Genomic DNA, 25353 nt, shown 5'->3' with positions numbered 1-25353 from the left:
TGGGATGTTGGATAATTCCATGTTAGGGGACTTGTGCGAAAGTTAATAGAAATAGCAGTCTCCAAGCAAATCCTCCTCCCTAAAATGAAGCTATTCTTCTTGGGAGAAGAAGCAGCAGACAAAGAAAGGAAGAAAGACTTGATCTGGACAAACAATGCAACATAACGTTGTCAAGGTTAGAAAGATCATATGGAACCACCTGTTAGAAAAATGCAAAAAAACAAAAATTGTGTAAGAAAAAGAAAAGGAAGGATTGTAAGAAACTGATGGAGGTAATGTTGTTTTTGCAAAGAAAGCAATTTTTAAGAGATGTGAGATATTGGGACATTAAAGGTAAAAAGTTGAAGACTGGAAACAGGAAGAATCTGCTATTCCGATAAGTGAATCAACTTGGCCAAGCAGATTAGTTAACAATTTTAGTTACACAGTCTAGTGTAGTTTTAGTTATACAGTTTTAGTTACACAGTCTAGTAATATAGTGGAGAAAGTTATTAACCACTTGCCTCAATTTATTATACTTAAGCTGCAAGGATTGTAAGGTAAGAAGAAATATAGGTTAAGAAATAAAAAAGGGACAAAAGGTAGCATAGAAAAAGGGGAACTGTGTGGGGAAACAGATTAAGCATGGAGAAATTCATGGAGAAACAGGCATTCTGGAAAGTTTGCAATCCTGTGGTCTTTGCCAAAGGGGGCTACAGGGAGGGATTTGCAGTTTGGGTGAAGGGAATAAAAAGTTGAAGAAATGTATTCCTCGGTGTGCGTACCTGTTAGCTACTCTCTCTTGCAAGAACATATTTTACATGCAATAAAACTGCTTGCTGCTTCACTTTATGATTCTGTCAAATTTCTGACTGATGAGTGTGTTTCTCACATTGTAATGTGCTTCCTACATACCTTAGTTAATAGACTAGCAAAGGGTTCATACTATATCACACATTCCATTTATATCTGGAAGAGAACCCTTAATGCAAATATTTTGCAATAGAAAAGCCTGCTTAGTCCTGTATTCTTTTCCTACAGTTGCCAATCAAAAACCTCTGAGTAGGATATGGGTGTATTAATATCTTTCTAATTCTAGGCCATTTTGGCTCTGAAAATGCTAAGCAGAAAAAGTCTTATTAGTATTTGGAAGGAAGACTATCAGACTATCTCAAATAATGAATTATAGATTACAAAAACAAAACAAATGCAACAAAACACAAAATCCAGAAGGCACTATTAAATCACTGTTATATTGTTGCCAAAGAATTGCAAATGTGTGCCTGCAAAGTCACCAGAAGTTGAGCTCCACTTCAATGCAGGTAGTCCTTGAGTTACTACCACAAGTGAGCCCAAAATTTATGTTGTTAAGTGAAATATTCGTTAAATGAGTTTTGCCCCATTTTATGACTTTTTTTTTGCCACAGTTAAATGAATCGTTGTAATTGTTAAGTTAGTAATATGGTTATTAAGTGAATCTGGTTTCCCCATTAACTTTGCTTGTCAGGTTGAAAAAGCTGATCACATAACCCCAGGACACTGCAACTGTCATAAATGACCCACTTGCCAAGTATCTGAATTTGGATCACGTGACCATGGGGATGCTGCAAGGGTCGTAAGTGAAAAAGGGTCATAAGTCACTTTTTTCAGTGCCTTAAATAACTTTGAATGGTCACTCAGTGAACTGTTGTAAATTGGGGATTACCTGATCAGGTTCTACTCTTAACTAGTGCTGGCTGTGTCACACAATTTATTTACGTATTTCATTTTGAAATGACCAACTTTCTGGGTTGACACAGCACCAAATCATACGGTGGGCAGGATTCATACAAGAGACTAAGTCACAGGAAGCTTACCAACATAACATATAATGTTGTGCAAGTGCATTATATCTTCGTTAAGCATGCTCTCTGAATGAACAACTGCGGGACATACTAATATACAGTGTGTTAATATATAGCCATTGCGATTGATTGCCATGAACTGGCTCATCCCCCACAAACGGGCTTTTATTTGCAGCTAGCAGCCGTGAGGGTCACTATACCACGTGGAGACAATGACCGATTTCTATCTGAGATTACTTGATTATTTCACCGGGAAAGAGATCGCGAAGCCTAACATCCAAAGCGCATTCCTGACAACGGCATCGGTATGCTGCAATCCATTAGCCCTCAACATTGGTAGGCAACTTTTAAATCTGTGGATTTCAACTCCCAGAACACCCCAGTCAACACTATATTTTCCTTCTCGTCCTGCCCATCCTGCGCCGGTTCCGCCCCTCAGCCTTAGAAGAATTCTGTCCACCCCCTGCGTGACGTCTGTGGGCTGAGGGCAGCGAGAGGACGCTTGGGACTCGCGGTTCCTTTTCCTGTCACCTAACCCGGAAACAAAAGTAGAATCTCATCGGAAGGTGAGAGAGTCCGCTCTGGTGTGTGTGTTTTTTCCCTTCCATACCTCTGTTTTCTCAAGCCGACGCTTCTGAGGCTGGGCTGTTGAGTACCGGCGGAGACCGCGGCTGCCGGGAGTGTATCTATATCAATATCTGCAAAGGTATTGATAGATCGGTTCCCGCGGCATCAATGGCAGCGGACAAAGGCGGAGGTGAGGACAAAAGAGCGGTCTTGTAGGGCGAGGCAAGGGTTCTCAGCTGCCCGCTTCCCCCGATGGTCTTCACTGGAGGATTTTGTGCCGCCATTGGTTGGAAGGTGTCTACTACCCATATATCTCTCCGCACGTCGAGTGGATGCCCAAGTGCTCCTTTGCTTAGGGGCTAAGGAGCTGGCTAGAGTGGCTTCACGTCTAAGAGAATGGATGCAGGAGAAGGCTAAAGACGTGGCTTCTTTTTTACCCTGAAAGAGTTTTGGGTGAACATTTTCTAAAATTTAAAAATGCATAGTGTTGGGGTTATAGGTAACCTGTTATCATTGATTTTAGGCCAGGATTTAAATAGCCTTCCCTTCTGTGTTATGCTGAGACCTTTTGTAAGGGGAACTGATTTTTAAGAAGCCATAATAAAATGATATTGTTTCCATGCCTAATATTTACTCATATATATGTTTATATACTATATAATCTTTTTGTATGATACTTACAAATATTGTTGTGACAAAATAAATAAATAAAAAATAAATAAATAAATGCCTTGCTTGCTTTCCATTGTGGAAACTGTGGTGGTGGACATTGACTTAGTAGACTGTCCTGATTTCTTTGAGTTCTTGATTGTCGTAATATGCAGGTAGACTTACAACTATTCATTTAATGACCATTCAGAATTACAACACTAAAAAAGTGACTTATGACCAGTTCTCACATTGCAGCATTCCCACAATCACAAGATGAAATTTCTGGTGCATGGCAACTAGCATGTATTTTCAATGGTTGCAATATACAAGGGTCTTAGGGATTGTAATTTGCAACAATTTGCAGGGAGCTTCTGATAAGCAAAAGCAATAGGGGATGCCAGATTCGCTTAACAACTTTATGATCCACTTAACAACCATAGTGATTCAATTAACAGCTATGACAAAAAGATCGTAAAATGGGACATGCTTCACTTAAAAACGCTTGCTTAGCAACAGAAACTTTGGCCTCAGTTGTAGTAATAAATCGAGGACTACCTGTATATTTTCAGATAGGACAGTAGGAGTCTCTCCATACATTTCTCATTGTGTTTTGGCTTTTTTTCATAAACAGAAAGCTAATATAAAGAATACAAAAAACTAGTATATTACTTTAGTCTTTCATATTAGTTTTTGTGAGACCAACTCTCCATGGTGGCCTATATGAATTAGCAGAATCTGAATTATTTTCTTCTTGATATTAGTAGCTGCATTATATCTTTATATCTCATATCTTCTCAATCTCTAACTGCAATACAGAAAGACTGTTGACATTATCCTTGCATCATGAATCATAATTTCTGATTGCAGTGATACTAAGTCAGAATATTTATAGGCTGCACTAGATTCTTTTTTAAAAAATAATAGAATAAAGAATTTGATGTATAGAAAGAATGTTGACTTGCATCTATAGACTGAATTATCTATAGACTGAACTAGATTGTTTTTAAAAATAATAATATTCAGTATAAGTAAAAGAATTTTATGTAACTGAACATTCAAACAAATGCTTGTTCTACCTCATACACATTATACACAGCATATCTTGCAAAGCAGGCTACAATGAAGATGAGCAATATCAGAAGCAATTAACCTATTGTCCTGTGAATTTTAAGGCTGATGTGAGCAAATACAGCTTGCAGGGTCTGTTTTTAGAACTCTGAAACTGTCAACCAACCAGTTACTTATTCCTAGAATAATTAAATCTCAGCCCAGAAATTTCTTTCAGGTACCATTTACTTTAGCTATAGTGTGAGAAGAGTCAAACAGCTATTGCTGTTTACCTGGAAATCTCCATGCTGTTACCAATCATCCAGTAGATTTAGCTAGATGTCTTTTTATCTGCTCCAGATTTTATACGCTATATACACTGTCCCAATAAATTTTAGAGTGATTTTGGATAACTTGTTCAATCTATAACTTAAATATTGAACTGTATAAACTGAAAATATCATTAAAAATATTACTGAGGAATAATTTAGATTTATTAAATTTAGAATCTTCACAGGGTTAAAAATATTTCAGTTACAGAGTCAGTTTATTGTGGTTTTATTAACCGGGTTTTAGTTCTGCCTAAGACACAGAAGGGCTCTTGGGCTGTCCCAAGTCCTAGAAATAAAACAATAGAAAATCTCTTCAAAAATGTTGCCATGAAAACAGGAGGAGTCTAGACTGACATATTGAATAAATAAGTAGCTTGACATTTCAGGTAGATTTACTGTTGTTTCTAACATTTGTTTTGTAGATCAGGGAACAGAGAAACATGAAGGAGTAGGTACTTCTGGAATTACAGATCAAGAGAAAGAGTTATCTAACAGTGCACTGCAAACCTTTTTGGTAAGGTAATTCTTGACTTAATATAGATTGCTTACTGCATTCGAAATTGAAAGATTCTTTAGCATGTTTTCTGCAAATTAAATAATTGTATTGATAGGAAAATCAAAACATGGTATCTAGCTTTTACTTAGCAATTTATTTCTTGTGTTTTAAATTTCTATGTGTGAAAGAAAAGGATGATGTGTGGGGAAGGGCAAAAGGAAGACAAGCTACTTGGGAAACAGTCAGATGAGAAACAGAAGCTCCCAATGGATTAATGGTCAGAGGAAGAAACTTAGAAAGTTGCCCTAATTGTTCAGGCAATCAAAAATAGCTATGGGGAGTTTGTGCCTTCAGACTTGCAAAAATTTGTTAATGTAGCCCTACAGTAAAATAAAATTAGCTTATCTATTCATGTTTCCTGTCTGGTTTATCCAGGAATACTGACACATGCTGTGTTTCTTTAATTTTGACATGTCTTATTGCAGTATGTTCTGCCATCTTGTATATAATTTTAATGGAAGCAGGTAAGTTGTTGCTTTTTTTATGGAGCAAGTATAATATTCATGGCCCCACAATGGATTTAAATCCCATTGAAACAAAATTAATTGTAGCAATGTATATATGTAATTATAAGACAATTAGCATTTCAAATTACTGATTACTTTGTATTAAAACGTATCTGCTTATTTCTTGTATTTTTAAAATTAATTTTACAGGCTGGAAACTATGATACTTGTCTACAACACCTTAGCTGCTTGCAAGAAATAAACAAAGATGATTACAAAATAGTTTTGAACATAGCAGTAGCAGAATTCTGTAAAAGTAATCAAACAACAACAGATAATTTGAAGCAAACACTGAATCAACTGAAAAACCAGGTAGTGCTTTATTTGCTGAGTTAATCACTTACACTAAACTTTAGTGCTCCGTTTCTTGTGTTAGGCAAAGAGTTATTTTTCTTTTTTCTTTTTAAGAAAATTGTAATTTCTAAAAATTACCTTTTCTTTTAAATAGGAACAAAAGACATGAAATACAATTTTCTATCACTACTCTCAACTACTTTTATTCAGGGTTGGAAAATATTTAGTTTATTTTGCTATCTGGATATAGTTGAACAAATCAAAATAAATGGGTTGCAAATAATAATGAGAACCAATGTGGTATAGTCAACCAGTTTAAGTTCTAGTCCTGCTTATGCCTTAAGCCAGCCATTTCTGAAAATCTTCCATTAAGAATCTTCCAATAAAACTTCAGTTATTTATCCAGGGAATTGCCAGAAGTCAAGACAATATTGAAGGCACAAAAATAAATAAATGATGTCTAAGACTAAAATCCATGGAACATTAGAAAATAGTCATGGATATGGTAGGCTGCTAGTCTTACTAAAGTCTTAAAATTTCTTAAGGATTTAAAGGAAATTATAAAGGGGAATAATTACAAATCATTATCAGTAATGGCTTGTACTTCTCAGGCAATAATACTGTTTTTTCTGACATGCTATTCAAAGGCTATCTGAAGAAAGTCTATGAATTTGATTCTGCATGATGAATCTTAAGCAAAATTGAGTCTCAAACCTCTTGAGCTTTATCTTAAAATATTCTTGAATTGTATTCCATTGTGTTCAGTCTTAGTTTGTTTTGTTGGTAAATCATTACTTTCCCTAAAAAACAGTATCAATATTTTATAATCAAACAGCACTTATCATATGCTAAATGTTTACGGTAGTTCAGTTAAGTTAAAAAGGTAAAGGTCATTCCTGACTCTAGGGGGCGGTGCTCATCTTTATTTCAAAGCTGAAGAGCCAGCGCTGTCCAAAGACGTCTCCGTGGTCATGCTGCCGACATGACTAAATGCCAAAGGCGCACGGAATGCTGTTACCTTCCCACCAAAGGTGGTCCCTATTTTTCTACTTGCATTTTTTATGTGCTTTCGAACTGCTAGGTAGGCAGAAGCTGGGACAAATAACGTGAACTCACCCCATTACGCAGCACTAGGTATTCAAACTGCTGAACTGCTGACCTTTCTTTTTTTTTTTTTTAATAAAAAAGTTTTATTTCCATTTTCCAAAAAAGTTATGTAATTAAGAAATTGAAATAATTTGAAATGAAATCGGGGTTGCTCAGCTGCCATTTTAGAAGGGAATGGAAAGGGAGAGGAGAGAGTGAAGGAAGAAAGGTAGGAAAGAGAGAGGTAGAAGAGGGGGAAAGGAGAGGAAGAAGAAAGGGGAAAGAGAGAGGGTTAGAAAGGGTGGAAGAGAAGAGTGGGGAAGGAGGAGAGGAAGTAGAAAAGCGAAGGATGAAGACAGTAGAAGAAAGTAGAGAAGGGAGGAGGAAAGGTTGTGTTAAGGAAGGAAGTGGTAGCTGGGCAGGTCCGAATAAGTAATGAATGAAAGTTAATGACTAATGTTGAATAAGAGATTGTATATTGAATAGGTTGTTGGAACTGCCGACCTTTCGATCGACAAGCTCAGCATCTTAGCCACTGAGCCACCACATCCATTTTCAGTTAGTTAAGCAGAGGCAAAGATCATTAACCGTATCCTGTCCTTATTTTTAAACAGGTCTTTTCAGAAGAATTAATGGTTAAATAATAATAATAATAATAATAATAATAATAATAATAATAATAATAATAATAATAATAATAATAATAATATTTTAATTTGTATACCGCCCTTCTCTCGAAGGACTCAGGGCGGTTTACAGCCAAGATAAAATATAGTGAAAACACATACAACACTAAAAACAGACATTAAAAAACTTATTAAATTTGGCCCAATTTTGAAAATACAATCAAACCCTATAAAATTAATAAAAATTAAAACCCATAAAATCAACTAAAAAATTAAAATTCAAGCCAGTCCTGCGAGACGGAATAGATAAGTCTTAAGTTTGCGGCGAAAGGTCCGAAGGTCAGGTAGTTGTCGAAGTCCAGGGGGAAGTTCGTTCCACAGGGTAGGAGCTCCCACAGAGAAGGCCCTTCCCCTGGGGGCCGCCAGTCGACATTGCTTAGCTGACGGCACCCTAAGGAGTCCCTCTCTGTGAGAACGCACAGGTCGGTGGGAGGTACAAGATGGCAGTAGACGGTCCCGTAAGTATCCCGGTCCTAAGCCATGGAGCGCTTTAAAGGTGGTAACCAATACCTTGAATGTTTTAACTATGCAGTTATATTTACAGTATTTAAATCCATTTGTAGTAGAGTCTGTTGTATGCAACAGAATTGTTGCTTGATAATCACTGTTGAAAAATGAGTTAACAGAGATATATTTGGATCACTTTCCTTTTCTTTCCCCCCTCCCAACAGGTTCATTCAGCTGTTGAGGAGATGGATGGTTTAGATGATGTTGAAAACAGCATGCTCTATTATAATCAAGCTGTTATTTTATATCATCTGCGGCAGTACACTGAAGCAATAATAATTGGGGAGAAACTTTATCAATTTATTGAACCTTTTGGTAAGATTATAACAACTGAAGAGGTCTGTTTATTTACTCATTCAGTTTATATGACTATTGTTCTTTGTTTTTTACTGATATTATAGCAATTGTTATTACAATTGACAAATGCAATTTATTTAAAATAATTACTGTAATATAAATATATGTTTAGTCAAGAAAAGTTCAGTAATATAGAAGTGTTTTAAACATCTTGTTCTCCGATTCTTATAAAGATGTCATTTTAGCAGATAGTTGACTATGTGATACTTGCATGAGAAGCCTAAATCGTTGCAAGGGTAATTTGCCAGGAGTACATCCCGTATGTTAAAATATTTGGAATATCTTTTGTGTGTTTTTTAGAGGAAAAATTTGCACAGGCAGTATGTTTTCTACTAGTTGATTTATATCTCCTGACTTGTCAAGCTGAGAAAGCCTTGCATCTTCTTGCTGTGCTAGAAAAAATGGTTTCACAAGGCAACAATAACAAAAATGGGAAAGCTGAGGTATTCATTTTTATTTATTTTATTTACAAGTGTAATTTATATGGACATCTATTTCAACCTGTTAACTTGGTGGCTAATGTTAAAGGCATGAAAACATAAACAGTGAAAAAACAACTCTCTCTGTGTGTGTAGGTTCTGTCACTGAACCTACACACACAGAGAGAATTGTTTTTTATATCCTTACAAAATCCTTACAAAATTCTGACAAGATCAGAGCCAATCTGACCTGTGGGAGAAGGACATTCCACAGGGCAAGCAACATCATGACAGAAAAGGCTCTCTTCCTGAGCCCTGCCTGATGCCACTCCCTAATAGATAAGATCTGGAGTGTGCTATTCCTACTAGACCAATAGCAATAGCACTTAGACTTATATACCACTTTACAGTGCTTTACAGCCCTTTCTAAGCGGTTTTACAGAGTCAGCATATTGCCCAGCAATTTTGAGTCTTCATTTTACCCACCTCAGAAGAATGGAAGGCTGAGTCAATCTTGAGACCGGTGGGATTTGAAATACCAAATTGCAGGCAGTCAGCAGAAGTAGCCTGCAGTACTGCACTCTAACCACTGCGCCACCGTGGCTCACCAAATGGGATGGATAGATATAATTGGGGAAAGATGATCTCTCAAATAACCCAGCTTTACAGATTACTATGAGCATCTTGAATTGCACTCAAAAGTATACCATCAACCAATGCAACTCACTCATGAAACAGATATAATATGTACTGACTGAGGAGTGCACATAACTGTTCACATAGCTACATTGTGTACTAACTATAGCATCTGAATGGTTTTCAGTAGTATCCCCCTGTAACACACATTGCAGTGACCATTTGGCTGATGATCAAGGCATGAATGTCCATGAACAGCTCTAGGAATGGGTGCAGCTGGCACAGAACACATAGTTGTGCAAAAACCTTTCTAGCCACAGCTGTCATAAGTTCCTTAAAACCCATAAGACCAGGAGAATTTCCAAATTGTTTACTGGATTGGTTTGGGGTAGTGGAGCCCCACCCAAAATTAAAGATGGAAAGTCCCTGGAAATGAGGCCCTAACATTTAAAACCACCCAGTCTTGTTAGGATTCAGTTGAAATCTGTTGCTCCCTATCCAAACTTCCACAGCCTCTGGCACTGACAAAGAATCTCCACAGCATCACTTGGACAGCCATGTGAAATTAAGTATCATCAACATATTGTAGGTAATCTCACTGGTACCATTAGATGATTTCACCCAGCAGTTTCATGTACTGGAGATGTTAAGCAGGAGGGGAGAGAGAACTGAACCTCACAAAGCAGAGACCATAGGGTGGATTGAGGGAGGGGGGAGGGAGGGAAGGAGGGAGGAAGGAAAGAAGGAGGGAGGGTCTCCCAACCCCCAATGCTGATCCAGAAGGGTACCATAATTTATAATGTCAAAAACTGTCAAGAGGTCAAGAAGAGCAATGATGAATGAACCATTTTCTTCTGCTCTTGCCAGAGGTCATCTCCAAGTACAGCTAATGGTGTTTTGGCCCTTATTAAGGCCTGAATCCTGATTGAAAGGGATCCAGGTAATCTAGTTCCTTCAGAATTCTCTGAAATTGTTGGATGACAACCACCTTTACAGTTTTTTCTAAAAAAAAGAACTTGAAGACTGGATAAAAATTGTTTGGTACTATTAGTAATGGCTTCTTGAGGAAAGAATAAACTACTACCTTCTTAAGAGATACGGGAGACAACTTTGTCTTTGAAAAATATTTACCGCTGTTAAAGCCCAACTATATCTCACTTCCTGGAAGATATAATTAATCAGAAGGACATGATCTAATATACAGATGGTCAAGCTAATTATCATGAGAATCTTACTCACTTCATCACGACCAACAGGGTCAAAGTTCTCCCAGGAATCAAATTACATTGAGCCTCAGGCCACTTCCATAATACCTACACCAAGCTTAAAGTCCAATTTAGGGTAAATTCAAGCAACTTTATCCAGCAAAGGTCCAGCATATAATTTTCACAACCTTTGTAGGTAGGCTTTGGTACCAACCCTTCCCAAGAGGGCCCAGATTCCCCTAAACAAAGTTGTGGATAACTATCAACTGATGCAATAAGATGAATAAATACTGACATTTATTTCCTTTACTACTGTTAAATAGGCCTTAATAGCAGCTTAACTCATGCTGGATCATATAGTTGAGAAATGCAGTACTGTTTCCCCAAAAATATTTCCCCAAAACAAACCCTAGTCCTATTTTCACAGTTGCACCTAATATAAGCCCTACCCCCAAAATAAGCCTTAGTTAAGCTCTGCCCACCATCTGGTTGTATGAGGCGCAGGCGTAAAAATCAAGCTAGGGCAGGGGTGGAGCTGCCCCACATGCCCCACACCTGCTAACCTTAGGATTGCTGCAGCCAGGCCTCCCATGCTCTGACACCTATTGCGCCACTGCCCAACTACTTCTGCAGCCGCTTGCAGCACATTGTGCCAGTGCTGCCACTTGTGGCAGAATGTTATGAGGCTCGTTGTGCTGGTGCATTGCACAACAGCGCAATGCACCACACAGCCTCCTGCAATGAGTGGCAGCATCAGTGCAATATGCTGCGAGTGGCTGCAAGTGGCTGCAGAACTCGGGCAGTGGCATGACAGGTGTTGAGGTGTGGGAGGCATGGCTGCAGTGGATTTAAGATAAGTGGGTAAGACATCCCACCCCCCAAAATAAGACCTGGTGCTTATTTTGGGGCCGAAAACAAAATAAGACCCGGTTTTATTTTTGGGGAAACACAGAACATATGTCATAATTTGAGCTTCTGAGTAAGACTTATGTTCTATTTCTTCAATTATGCAAAAATGAGATATAATATAAATTCAGTTTCAGGAATTAAACAATATAAGGTTAATTTAACAAATACTAATTGGTTTCCAAAATTGGCAACTATTTCATTTTTTGATTTGTAATCAGACAGGTAATAATGCTAGTAAGGAAACCAACAACAAGACTGAAAGTGGAACTCTAACAGAAGCTGCAAAATCAAAGATACATCAGGTAAATCTGGGTTCTGCTTAAATATTTTTTTCAAAAGCTGTGCATTTTCAAACTTGCCCATAGTTAGTTGGCATATATGAATTTCTTTTTGTAGATCTCTCTGTATTGTAATAGTATGGGAAATGGGGCAGAGATGCTATCAAAGGAATGATCAGATTAAAAAAACATCATAGTTCACAGCTGGATAGTGGGTGGGACAAGAGGTTCATAAGAAGCCCTCTCTAGATTCGCAGGCTTTAAAGGAAACCACAGATGAGGGGGAGAAATGTAATTTCAAATTTGCAAGGTTCTGTAAATCTAGTTTTGGATTAGAATTAGTTCATCTGGTTGTGATTCCTGTATTGTTTACCCAGCAAAGTTGCAATTATTTTGGAAATAATCAGTCTTGGAGCGTGGTGGCTCACAAAGTTAGAACGCTGGGCTGATGATTATCAGTTGGCATTAAAATGCTAATATGCTATTTTAATTATCAGTATTGTGTTGGACACCATCTCATGAAAGCAGTTCTTTTACAGTCATATTGTTCTTTTAGAATAATTTTGAAGTTTGAAAATTATTAAGAGATGAGATCTGGGAGAGACTGAAAGAAAATGGTTAAAAGGAGAAAAATGAATAGTAGAAAAGAAACTAAAATAGTGGTAGAAACTTTCTCTTTTTTTGAATAATGGAAATTAGAAATATATAGATTATTGTAAAAAGGTAGTAAAAAAAGTTGAAATGAATGAAGGAAATAAAAAGAGGAGAAAAATGAATAGTAGAAAAGAAACTAAAATAGTGGTAGAAACTTTCTCTTTTTTTGAATAATGGAAATTAGAAATATATAGATTATTGTAAAAAGGTAGTAAAAAAAGTTGAAATGAATGAAGGAAATAAAAAGAGGAGAAGTAAATTAAATGTGGAAGACATAATGGGATATATGTTTTCTTTCTCTGTGTCTGAGAATGCATGGAATGAGAGAGAATTATAGTTGATGGTAAGGAAATAAATTTTAAATATATAAAAGAATGGAAAATTCAGCAGATGAAATGTGAAAGTTTGTATGGTTTATAAATGAAATGATTGAAATTAAGATGTAAAGGGGAATACAATTGAAATGTTAGTAAATGATGTACACTGTTAGAAGAAAATAATAAGTATTGAATTGTGAACAAAAACTCTAAGAAAATAAGAGATGGAAAGTTGCATCAATTGATTGTATGATATAAATGGAATAAGATAGGAGGGGAGGTTTGAGAAATATGCATAATAAATAAATGAGAAAATCAGGGTTGTCTGGACACCAGAAATATTGATATGAAAACAAATACAGTAATGGAGATAGATAAGAAAGAGAGAGATGGAAAGGGAGAAGGAAGGAGAGAGAAAGAAGGAAGGAGAGAGGAGAGGAGAGGAGAGGAGGAAAGGTAGGGGAAATAAGAGTAGGAGAAAAGATTAGATAGGGAGGAAGTAGGATGGAGGGGGAGAAAGGAAGGGGAAGTAGAGAACGAGTAGAAGAGAGAAGAAAGTAGGTAGGATGAAAGGAGGGAGGGGAAAAGAAAGGATTGCTGTGAAAAGGAAAAGATGAAATGGAAGAAAGGCAACCCTGAATATATTTGAATGTAGTTAAAAATTGAAATAGTTAAAAAAAAATGAAAGAGAATGAACACGAATAAAAATGAAGAAATTAGAACTTGAAGGTGAAAGAAGTGTCTTAATAAAATGAGCAAGGAAATATTAGGAAATGAATAAAAACTATGAAAAAGAATATTTTGGCAAAAACTGTAACTAAGTAAAATATATTTGAATATATTGAATTGTATAAGATATGATATGGCCAATACTCTGTTCATAAATCATGTATGTGTGTAGGGGGAGGGAACTAAAAAATCAATAAAAACTTGGTCATAAAAAATTTTTTGGAAGTTTGATCAGTACGTTATATAGTTACATGTAATTTTTATATTGGGACCAGTATAGTTTCTGAATAGTAGAATATTTTTATAGCATAATGAAGTTTTGCGTTCATTAAGCATAATTATGTTTAATGTTTAAACATTAAACATGTTTATGTTTTACAGTATAAGGTTCGAGCTTATATTCAGATGAAATCTCTGAAAGCATGCAAGAGGGAAATCAAATCAGTTATGAATACAGCTGGAAATGTAAGTACTTAATGAGTGGCATATTTATAATTTCTATGAACTGAACTAACTGATATTAGCATATTTGTCCTCAGACAGTAGAGTTCTGCTTGATTCTTCTATTTACTGTAAAGATCTTAATTTGTTTGAACAGATTCCCCTTCAGAACTGAGGTGAAGTATGGAGGGATCCATTACTTTAATGGATGTTGTTCTATAAGCATAAAAATGGTTTATGCATTAGGTACATCCTATTATGAAATAGCTGTACAATTAGGGATTAAAATGGCTAATTGTTTTTCTTAACTCTTTTGCAGTTTTTGTACTGTTATGCTACTTACATATTTATCATATGTAAAATCTGCTGTTCATTTCAGCCTTGAAAAATAATTTACTTATTATTTATTTATTTATTATTATTTACTTATTATTGTGGAGAAGCGCCACATGAGCATAATATGGCAAAAGAATCAGAGGTCTGGTTGCACCTTTTCTAATTAACTAACAATTATTTTTAAATAAAATTATTTAATTAGAAAAGGTTCATCCAGATTCCTGGTTAACCATTTCAGCAATTCTTGACTATTTAGATTTATAAACAATAAACTCTCATTGTCATGACTTTTAATGGGTGAAACAATGCATCATACAGCAATCATTTTTGAACCAAGCTACCTCAAATGGCCTAACATACCATTTGTGTCCAAAATGTGAGAAGATTGTGGCTATTGCAGTGTTACAAGCTGTTGCTAGGTTGTGTGAGCTTGATTTTCAGGGTTCTGTGAAAGTTTCCCAGCCAGTCTTGCAGTCTTCACTCCTCCTATACCAAACAGCTACTTAGCTGCCTGCTGGAAAGAGAAGGGAAAGAAAGGGAAGGGGAGAATAAATGGAGGGAGGGAAGAAGGGAGGAAGGAAGGAAGATATCCAATGTTCTTGGTCATTCTGTTTCTTTGTTTAATAAGGAAATATGTCTGAAATTATGACTTAATGGAGCATGGGTTGTAAAGTTGTACAAGTCTACTTGTCTTGTATTGATTGTAATCTTCAATTGGACAAAATGATGCATCCTGTGGTAACAATGTTTGAATCATGTGTTCAAATTGATTACAGAACATATTCATAATGCATCAGTCATGACTCTTGTGGAGCTGAAATTTGGGAAACCTGTGGCTACTTTAGTGCTACCATAGTCACTGTCATAGTCAGAAACAGTTACATGATTGTAATCTCCAATGCTCCCTGACAGCTTCTTAAAAGGAAAGTCAATTGAGAAACCAGCAGGAGATTGGAAATTGCTTGTTTATACTGCTCTTTGCCCACCTGTCGTCATTCTGTTTCTCTACTAAGGAAATATTTCTGAAATGATGACTCAATGGGTCATGGGTTGTCTCATATTAAATAAACTGCTTTCATAGCTGTTCAGACCACTAGAAATTGTAGATTTTAGTAGTGCCTTTCTGACAGTCAAAGTTTAGACATTTCTGCAGCTCTTGCTTTTCTGGTGTTATTAGCTCAGGCTTCCAGCTATGCTCCCTCAAGGTTCCAGTAACTATTTTTTTATGCACTTCACAGTCTGCACCTTCACTTTTTCTGAAAAGCAACTTTGAGTATTTAAGGGGCAATTATCGGAAAGCTGTAAAGCTCCTGAACAGCTCAAATATTGCTGAACATCCAGGATTTATGAAGACAGGTACAAGTCACTTTTATAGTTTGATTTTGTTTTGCTGATTTGATATAAAACATTGTTTGGATGAATGTATCTCTAACTGAGTTTCATATTTTCTGTCTTCCTTGGAAATGTGTTTATTTCTACTTGAAATATATAAAACATTTTATTGTTGAACATCTTATAAATTCCAAATGTTTTATCTTGGAGAGGTATCATTTAATAGACCACTTCTATTGATTTATTAAGCAATCAAATACATCTTTAATTAAGTCTTGTAAATGTGAAAAGGTTTATAGTACAGCCTCAGGAATCTCACAGTGGTTAAACCAACAGCTCCATCTACCTTTTAAAGGCATATGATGTCTGATTAAACTTACAGACTGAACACACAAGTCCTTATTTTTATAACAATTTTTACTTCATTGTTCAAATTAATTCATCCAAGTTAAATTTTGCAACTTACATTGTTGCGTTATCTGTTCAGATTAATTAAAGTAACTTCATTGAGTCAGTGTGGATTTAGTTGAACTGAAAAAACTTTTTTCTTCACAAGAAACATAAGAAAGCTTTTGAAGGAAATACAGAAAATATTTGGAGTTTGATTTGAAGAAAGAATACTGGGAGACTTCCAGTGGTAAATGTAGGGCTTACTGTTGTTGAACATGATGATGAGCTGTGACTGCTGGTTTGTAAAAGACCAAATGAATGTGAAAAAAAATAGAATTAAATGTGTAGTCTTCATGTAGTCTTGAAAATAAATGTACAAGAAATCAAATGTTCCCCTCTCCCATAGAAAGTCCATAATTTCATTTCGGTATTGCTTTTCCTTAGGAGAATGTTTACGCTGCATGTTCTGGAATAATCTTGGTTGCATCCATTTTGCTATGGGAAAACACAACTTAGGGATTTTCTATTTTAAAAAGGCTTTGCAAGAAAATGATAATGCCTGTGCACAGCTTGGGACAGGTGGCACAGACCCAGGTAAAGTAAGCAAGTAATAAATACATTGTAAGAACTAATGAATAGATTAATAAGATATTAAAAAAATCAGAATTTTGACTTTCCTAATTTTTGAAATTGAACTGTTAGGTTTCTTTTAACATGCATGGGATCCTCTATAATTATTTTTCTAGCTTTGTGGCTAAGGAGTAAAATACAAAAAGTAGAATTATATGTAGCATAATATATTAAATTTCTTCAAATATAAATCTAGATTGATACATAGATCATATTTTAGGGTAAGTCACAAGATCCCAAGAGAATTGACTTCATCAGCTGCATTCAGTTGTTGAATTGACTTCATCAGCTGCAAAAATATTTACTAATGGATAAGTTGATAAAGATAAATTATAAACCTCAGGCTTAAAAAAGACAATGTATAATGGTGACAAGGTTCTTCTGGAGAATGAGCCTTTGTATGGATTAGAATTTTTGAACTGAGTTTATATAATCAGAAAGGATACACAGTGGAGGATAATAATAGAAAAAAGGAATAATACGTGGTAGCTGGTGAGCACATTGATACTTCAGAAGAAGGCAGTTTTTCCTAAAAATTGCCCTATCTGATTTTGATAATATTTGAATTTCTACTCAAATAAGAAACTTTCATTTTTTATAAGAAAGGGACTTCTAGGAACCAGGATTTTGAGCTCTAAAAATATTTGATGGCCTTCCAAATAAAGCAATCAACATAAAGGAAGTGATTGAATTGTAGTGATTAATCATTATTAGTTAGCTTCTCTTGAGTAGAGGATAAGTTAATTGGTTGTTGTCCAGTAATATCCCTATCTAGCTGTCCTCTTAAACTGCATAGTTAACGTTCATTTTTTAATCACAGGTAAAAAGTTCTCAGGACGACCAATGTGCACGTTATTGACCAACAAGCGTTATGAGTTGCTATATAACTGTGGCATTCAGCTTTTACATATTGGGAGACCACTAGCTGCTTTTGAGTGCCTGATAGAAGCTGTCCAGGTTTATCATTCTAATCCTCGCCTGTGGTTGAGAATAGCTGAATGTTGTATTGCTGCTAATAAAGGGGTAAGATGTTTTTTTCCAGTGGTCTTTTTGTATTGGAAATTTAATTTAATTTTACTGTCTTTTAAAATTAAGCATGGATTTTTAAATAGCTTTTTGATAACCTGGCCTTTTACTATTGAAATGGTTCATTTTTAAAAAATTCACTTTTTTCCTCTATACCTGCATGAACAGGAGCTCAGGAGGCTGCAAAGTCAGATCATGAGAAGGGAAATCAAAAGTATATGATTTTCAATTAATTAGGGTTGTTCCTGTCTGAAATATAAAAACTATAAACAAAGAGCTCTAAGTTGAAGGTGGAAGTGAAAGCCAGCCTGATTTTCTCCTTAGACCTATGCTAAAGGAAGAGAGAAAAGAACAACCTTTTTGATAATTATGGACATAATATCGATCTCTAAAGATTTGGTAAATAGAGGGTGAAGATGCCTTCATTTTCCCCTTTGGCCATGCCTCCTTTTCTTTCCCCTAAGAAAGAAACACATCTCTGTGGTTTGCACTAAAGAATCCTCCCATACACTGGCATCTCCCGAGTGTATTTGTCTGAGGCAGAAAATAATTTATCAACTACTTACAGTCATGGACTCTGACTCCTGTGGAGAAGAAGGTTGACGACATCTGCTTTGGTGAATTGCAATGTACCTTTACCAAGGAGAGATTTTGAATAATGTAAATAAAAATATAACTACATTTTGTGCTTCAGTAGTCATGAAAAATTTCTCAGAATTGAGAGTTTATCTAGGATATCAAGCTTTTATATTACATATTAGAATTGCGCTGTCTGAAATCCGAGAAAAACCATTCATTTTTCTCCCATCCTTCAACTCAAAACTGGAGAGAAGCTGAAAAGGCTTTCTTTGTTTCGGATTTTCTTTTTTCTCTCTGTAGTCAGCAGACATAGAGCTAAAATAAATAGGTGTGCAATGATATTTTAATCTGAATCCACTTTGCCAATTTCTCTTTGAAAAAGTGCACGTGACACACCATAATTTGTTGATGACAACACAATAACCAGTTTGCATACATTTGCATAAGACACAAATTATACTCAATAGGGTCAAACATTTTATATCAGAAGCAAACACTTAGCAACTCTTGATTGCCTTGTCACCATATTAAAACCAGTAAAAGATATTATGAAGCCATGATTAAATTGTGCCTCAGTTCAGAAAAGATTAATACTTGATTTTCAATGTTATGATTTGGGGAAAAATTTCGTATAATCATAGGACTTAATAGAACAGCAATATTTGATGGCATTTTTGAGGTGAATTAAAGTGGTGATGATGTTGAATGTAAGTAACATAAGAAACTCAAAACTTAAATTTCAGACAGGAACAATTATTGTTCTTTCTTCAGTTGTGTTTAGTTGTGTAGGAGTAATACAGTGAGCCCCAACTCTAGCCTTAATTGGTGATTTGTGGTTAGTATGCAGGCTTGGTCTGCTTGGAATAGCTTGTACCCTGGCCCCAGTATTAACCCTAGCCCTAAATGTAGCCATAAACGTTCCATGGCCAAGACTGGAGGTAAAATTCTGGATAGGAGCAGGAAGAGACTATGTCAGCCTCTTGATATTCTCAATGTTTTTTCATAGAGTTTGGAACAAGAAACAAAGGGCCTTCCAAGCAAAAAGGGGATTGTACAGTCCATTGTAGGTCAGGGCTATCATCGTAAAATCGTCTTAGCATCACAGTCCGTGCAGAACATTGTTTATAAGTAAGTACTTTGAGATAATATTTTATTTCATTGTAAATATGAGTAGTTGATTAGAATATTCCTTAACTGTTGTTATATTTTGCTATTTTTGTTTATTAAATCTTAAATCATTGGTTTTGGAGGAAATGCTCAAAATCATGGGTATCCAACTTTTGACTTGCCTGGGCCATTTTGAGTGAAGAGGAATTGTCTTGGGCCACATATAAAATACATAATATAGTTAATATATATAAATTATATAATAATGTTAAAGGTTTACCATCTTGTGGGCTGCATTACTATCTGTCCAGCGCCACATGTGGCACCTGGGCCATGGGTTGAACACACCTGCTGTAAAAGTTTGCAAAAGTGAATATAAGTGGAAAAAACAGGCCTAACATGGCTACCAAATTTTTATATATAATAGGAAGTATAACAAATTTAGTTATTTATAGGATACTTTTTACAACTGAATATGACTTAGGAAAGTTGAATATATTCTGAATGTGGAATTCATTTATATGATTTAGTAAACTATTTAGTTTAATATATTTAAGATTCTTTTAAAAATATGTTTTCAGTATACAAAATAAATTAACCCGTTTTTTCCATTATTGGTCAATATAAACATTTCTTTTTCAGTTTCTTTGTAAATTTTCCAATTGACTTGAATATATTTTTAAAAAATAGATGCATTTTGAAACTGTCTTCAAACAGTATTGTGTAGTGATTAAGGTGCTTGACTAGAGATACAAGAGAACCAGTTTCTAGTCCTCTCTTAGGCACAGAAGCTACAGGATATACTTGGGCCAATCACTTGTGTCTCAAATTCAAAGCAATGTCAGACTCTGTGACAAACTAGCTGAAGAACAAGCATAATGTATTGATGATTTCACTGTATAAAATAGACTTAATGCAAACAAATGGGATAAAAAAGGGGAGAGAAAATTAATACATTGGTTTTTCTTTTCTTTTCAAGTGATGGCCAATCTTCAGCTATTCCTGTAGCCAGCATGGAGTTTGCAGCAATTTGTCTAAGAAATGCTTTGCTGTTGCTTCCTGAAGACCAGCAGGAGCTAAAGCAAGAAAATGGTTCTAAAGCTGGTAATCAGCTGAGTGGGAATGAAAGCAATGAGAATAATGAAGCTTGCAAGTAAGTGAGACATTAATTGGATGTAGCTTGTTTGGTAACTAATGTGGAAAGAGTTTGTGTGTGGGGGGGGGGGAATTACTTTGCACATAAACAGTAAGCAGAAGTTGTCTTGAAATAAATATATTACAACTGTAACACTGATGACATAGGAAAAAATCTTTGTGTTCTCAGTATGAAAAATAAATGCAGGATATGCTCAAGAAGCCATTATAAAGGGAATGTGTGAACAATTGACAAGCAATTTATCTTTTTTGATTAATTGTTATTGAAAAAAGAATTCTAGCTTATATAAAATAAAAGAGAGTGGAAAACATATATTTGAAGTCAGGTTCAAATATATTGGCAACATAATAAATAAAAGAGAGTGGAGAACATATATTTGAAGTCAGGTTCAAATATATTGGCAACAGTCAAGAAATGGTTTGTTATTGTTTTTTCTGGAATGTTTTTCCAATTTCCCAATCTAGTCTACAGCCTGGGATTTCTTAGTGGTTCCCCATCCAAAAATTCACTGGATTCAGTCTCCCTAATTTTTCAGCAGATGTCTGCTAGGTACAACCACCTAGCTGGGCCTCAATCAAAGACAACATTAGATATTTTTCTGGCATGAAGAATGCAGTCTGTTCAATTTTCTTTTTATTGCTTGGGAAACTGCTAGTTGTAATACAGTGCTCTAAATTTGGAAACAAAGTTCTACAACATCAACTTTAATTTTAAAAAACTGAAAAATTGTCATAAAATGATTTTTAAAATATTTTAGTTAAAAAATTCATTTTTTCCGAAGCATATTCTCTGTTCTTCCCTTCACATATTGGTATTATGTCACTAGTAAAGCATGGGAATGCTTCAGCATTTTAAAGTCTTTTTGATATTTCATAAACGTCATAGCAATAGTGTAGAATATAGTATAATCTTAACAAGATATTTAGTGCCATACATTTGTTAAAAATTCTTGAATGTTGGTTTCTAATTTTCTGAACAAAGATATGAAGACTTAAGAAGTTCAGTGTTGATCAACATTGTTTTTATCTCATATTTTCCATTTTGTTTTGGGGGGAAAACCGCTGAATGGTTTTTAATATGTAAAAGTTTAAATAAGCTATCTAGGACATTTATTATTTTAAAATGTATCCTTATCTCAATTTTAAATTGACTTGGTGGCATCCCTTTTGACTTTAAAGGAGATAGAAGAATTGCCCGTCTCCTTTGAAATCAAAAGAGATGCCACCAAGTCAATTTACAATTGAGATGAGTGAAAATATACATTTTAAAATATATCTTCTTTGGATGATATTTAAAAGTGTGACAGCAACAAAAATTATGAAGAATCATTAATCTATTTTACATTTGTAGAAGAATGTTTTTGGATATGTTTATTATATATATTTAATTTTTGCTTACTTAGGCTTAAAATATATATTTATACATATTCAAAATTGTATAGATTTTTTGATGTATATATATTAGACTTATTCTATTTCTAAGGGATTGCAAGGAATATAAGCCATCAAATTCCAATTTTCTACAAAGTGGCTGCTGTGATATTAATTTTTTAAAATATTTTTCTACTAAAATTTTTAAAAGCTATTGTTTTTTTTTTTTACTGTGATCATGAGTCTAAACCTTTTTTATTCCGCTTTAAACATGCTTAGTTTAGGTTTCCTTAGTAACAAGAAAGTGTTGAACTTGTTATGTTGATCCTTAAGATACTACTCATGTTGTCTTTATTTCAGTAGTAAAAGTCATGAAGGAGACAAATTTATTCCTGCTCCACCATCTTCTCCCTTGAGAAAGCAGGAATTAGAAAATCTAAGGTAAGTTCTTTCATCCATCCAGAATGAGCTAAAAAGCATACAATTAGTTTCTGATAAATAGTGATAATATGAAGAAGTACCTTTTTTTAAAAAAAAAGTACTTCTATCTTTCATGTATTGTGAAGAAATGAAAAAAGATAATTACATTTTAGTTTGTTTTATATTGTACAGCTGGTCTTTGTTCAGTGAGTACACATAATTGCAGTGAGATTGTCATTCTTGATTGAAACTAAGCTGGAGGGCAAGCTATGATTTAACTGTACCCATGGTAACTCTAAATGTTACAGTCCCAACCATCTGAAGACTTGTTTGGAGAATGCTAAATCTGCAGTTAGAAAGCCTAGTCACAAACTTCTAGTTTGTGGTTTCCTAATTTTTCTCTTTGATACAGTTCATATTTATTGCTACAGATCCCTTTTCAATGTGCTATATGAATAATGACAAACAAAATCTCAGATATACTCCAATATCTTCAGGGTTTTCAGAGATTTTTATTGTCATGTATGAGCTTTCCTGTTTGGAGGAATTTAATTCTTCCATAATTTAGTCCCATTGAATACTAATGACTGTTTTCAAAACCCAAAGAAAACCTTTGTGACTAGAAAATGTTTACAAAAGAGAAATATTAATATTTTATCAAATAAATGACATGCTGTATATTTTTGAGGGAAAGCTAATGGTTATTCATTTATAACATTTATGTTGCAATTACTTCCATATTATTATGCTATGCTTAATAAGCATTATGTTAAGTTCATAGAAATCTAAAAGTTATGTCATGGCAACTGGACTTATTTTTTATTGGTTTTAGATATTTTACTGCCCATCCAAGCATCTTCTTCGGTCAGAGAAAATTGGTTAGGGTGAGGAGGCAGAGAGCCATTGGAATGTACCAACTGCTTTTGTATGGACTCTTGGGGCCTAACATTTGGATTGCAAACAGCCTATGATTCTATGTATTTCTGGACAGTAGGAAAGGAAGACTGAAAAATAATATATAGCTTTCTTGATTTATGTATCTGTTCCTGTAGAATATATCTGGCATCATAATGGGTTATTGATATAAAATACCACAAAAAGTTTACTAAGAAATGTGTCTGCTTATGAAAATCAGTGGGAACCTGATGTATTTGGTATCAATTCATTGCAAAATCTTTATGGCTTGGTTTCCATTGAATATATCTACAGGAACAATTAGCCCCTAATACATAGCCCATATCCTATTCCTTTGGGTAACTGCAACTACTTCATGCCTCCTTTCCATGGCAAGCTTTTCAAGAATGAGATTTGAAATGATATCTGGGTATAGTACAAAGGAAATGGGGAAAGTGCAATGGAGAAGCTTCTCATGTTGCTCATGTATAATTAAAGAACATGCCTCCCGGGACCCAGAAATAAACTCCTGATCTTGCCATGAATTAATGTGACTTATTATTGAAGCTAAAATGGGCTTAAAAACTGCCAAAAGCAGTAATTATCTATCTAGTGGCTAGAGGGTTTAAGCTCTAGAAAACATCAGATTTCTTAGATCAGATCAAATATAAGTGATTTCTTTTGCAAATTTTCCTAAAATATGCTAAGATATATTCATCCTGATAGCTATATGTGTACATAAATTAAATATCCCTTTTTTTTCTGCCAGATGTTCCATACTTGCCTGCAGTGCTTATGTAGCTTTGGCACTGGGGGATAACCTTATGGCTCTGAGTCATGCAGATAAACTTCTTCAGCAGCCCAAACTCTCAGGATCACTTAAGTATGCTTGTTCCTACTGTTACATATTAATACTGCTGTTACATATTAATAGGATATTTTATTTCTTTATATATAATATAGACATAGTTTTGAATGTAATCAACAATGGTGAGTGAACAGATGCTTTGATAGGAAGCTGTTTTATTATCACTGTAGACAGTGTTTACCAATTCAAAGACAGATACCACACCACATAGGAATAGTCACCTAGCTCCAGTCTGTATCTTGTTCACCCTTTATCATGATTGCTGTTTGTGTTACCCTGTTCAGCTGTAGGATGATCCTTAAAAAAGAAATGTTTGGTTAGAGTGGACATAGGACAATGCAAATATCTCCACACCTTTTGGGCCTTTAAACCACAACCCTGGTTTTTATTTTATTGTTCTTTTATTTTACAAATAAAGTTAAGTGGAGTTTACAGTATGGGAAGTGAGAAATACTAATCAGTCTTGGAATTTGAAACCCAACAATGCATTTAGCACAACAATATCTTGACTGGCAGCTGATCTTTACCAAAGTTGTCAGTTATTTTAGTCATGAATAGATCTGTAGGAGTAGTTGGAGACCAAGAAATAGTACGGAACAACTTATATGAGCAGTTGTCATTTTATGCAGTTATCTCTTTCTACTGAATTTGATGTCCAGATTAGGTACCATGAAGCTTCTATTAAGAGAAGAATGCACCACATTTCTCTGTTATTCATCAGTTACAGTAGTTGCCTATATGAGGTACCTTGTCACCAGGCTGATCTTTTTCATTATGCTTTTGGTGTTTTAGATTCCTTGGCCATTTATACGCTGCAGTGGCCCTTATTTCTCTCGACAGAATCTCTGATGCTATTACTCACTTGAACCCTGAGAACGTCACTGATGTGTCCCTGGGAATTTCTTCAAACGAGCAGGAACAAGGTTAATGAATATGTAGTTTATTAGAATCAGTTATGCTTTCAATTGACTTTCCATGATACTTGCAAGGGTTCCTCCTTTTAGTAGCACACTATTATAAAAGACATTGCTTCTTTCTACATATTTTTTAAAGTTAATGCATTCATGTCAATCATTAAGAATAAATATTGTCTTCTTTAGATTAGGTTCATGTTTGTTAAATACCAAATTAGATAGAAATTAATGTGATCAGCTTGTAATTCTAATGTAGGCATCCTATAAAAATATATAAATGTATATAAGACTGGAAAATTGATCTGCAATTGCTTCAAATTAGAGATGTGTA

The 25353-nt window shown here is 34.9% G+C and overlaps 1 protein-coding gene across 8 annotated transcripts in view; it reads left to right on the top strand.

Annotated features, from left to right (window-relative positions):
* The first annotated feature begins 2335 nt into the window (after positions 1-2335).
* CNOT10 (CCR4-NOT transcription complex subunit 10) overlaps positions 2336-25353 on the top strand; it is a 33384-nt gene continuing 10366 nt past the window's right edge. For 5 of the 8 annotated variants that reach the window (XM_058181411.1, XM_058181415.1, XM_058181413.1 and 2 more), the window contains exons 1-15: positions 2366-2580; positions 4843-4934; positions 5633-5794; positions 8220-8370; positions 8713-8855; positions 11800-11883; positions 13941-14024; positions 15575-15692; positions 16503-16652; positions 17509-17711; positions 19300-19421; positions 20380-20553; positions 22287-22367; positions 24010-24123; positions 24901-25031. In XM_058181411.1, the coding sequence (XP_058037394.1) occupies positions 2559-2580; positions 4843-4934; positions 5633-5794; positions 8220-8370; positions 8713-8855; positions 11800-11883; positions 13941-14024; positions 15575-15692; positions 16503-16652; positions 17509-17711; positions 19300-19421; positions 20380-20553; positions 22287-22367; positions 24010-24123; positions 24901-25031 (1831 nt within the window). In that variant the 5' untranslated portion in view covers positions 2366-2558. Of the gene's footprint in view, positions 2581-4842; positions 4935-5632; positions 5795-8219; positions 8371-8712; positions 8856-11799; positions 11884-13940; positions 14025-15574; positions 15693-16502; positions 16653-17508; positions 17712-19299; positions 19422-20379; positions 20554-22286; positions 22368-24009; positions 24124-24900; positions 25032-25353 lie in introns of all 8 variants that reach the window. The other 3 variants (XM_058181412.1, XM_058181409.1, XM_058181416.1) reach the window with 2 other exon arrangements.

The sequence above is a fragment of the Ahaetulla prasina genome, chromosome 4 (assembly GCF_028640845.1).
Source record: "Ahaetulla prasina isolate Xishuangbanna chromosome 4, ASM2864084v1, whole genome shotgun sequence".
Taxonomy (NCBI): domain Eukaryota; kingdom Metazoa; phylum Chordata; class Lepidosauria; order Squamata; family Colubridae; genus Ahaetulla; species Ahaetulla prasina.
The sequence above is the reverse complement of the archived record's forward strand: the minus strand, read 5'-3'. Positions and strand labels throughout refer to the sequence as shown.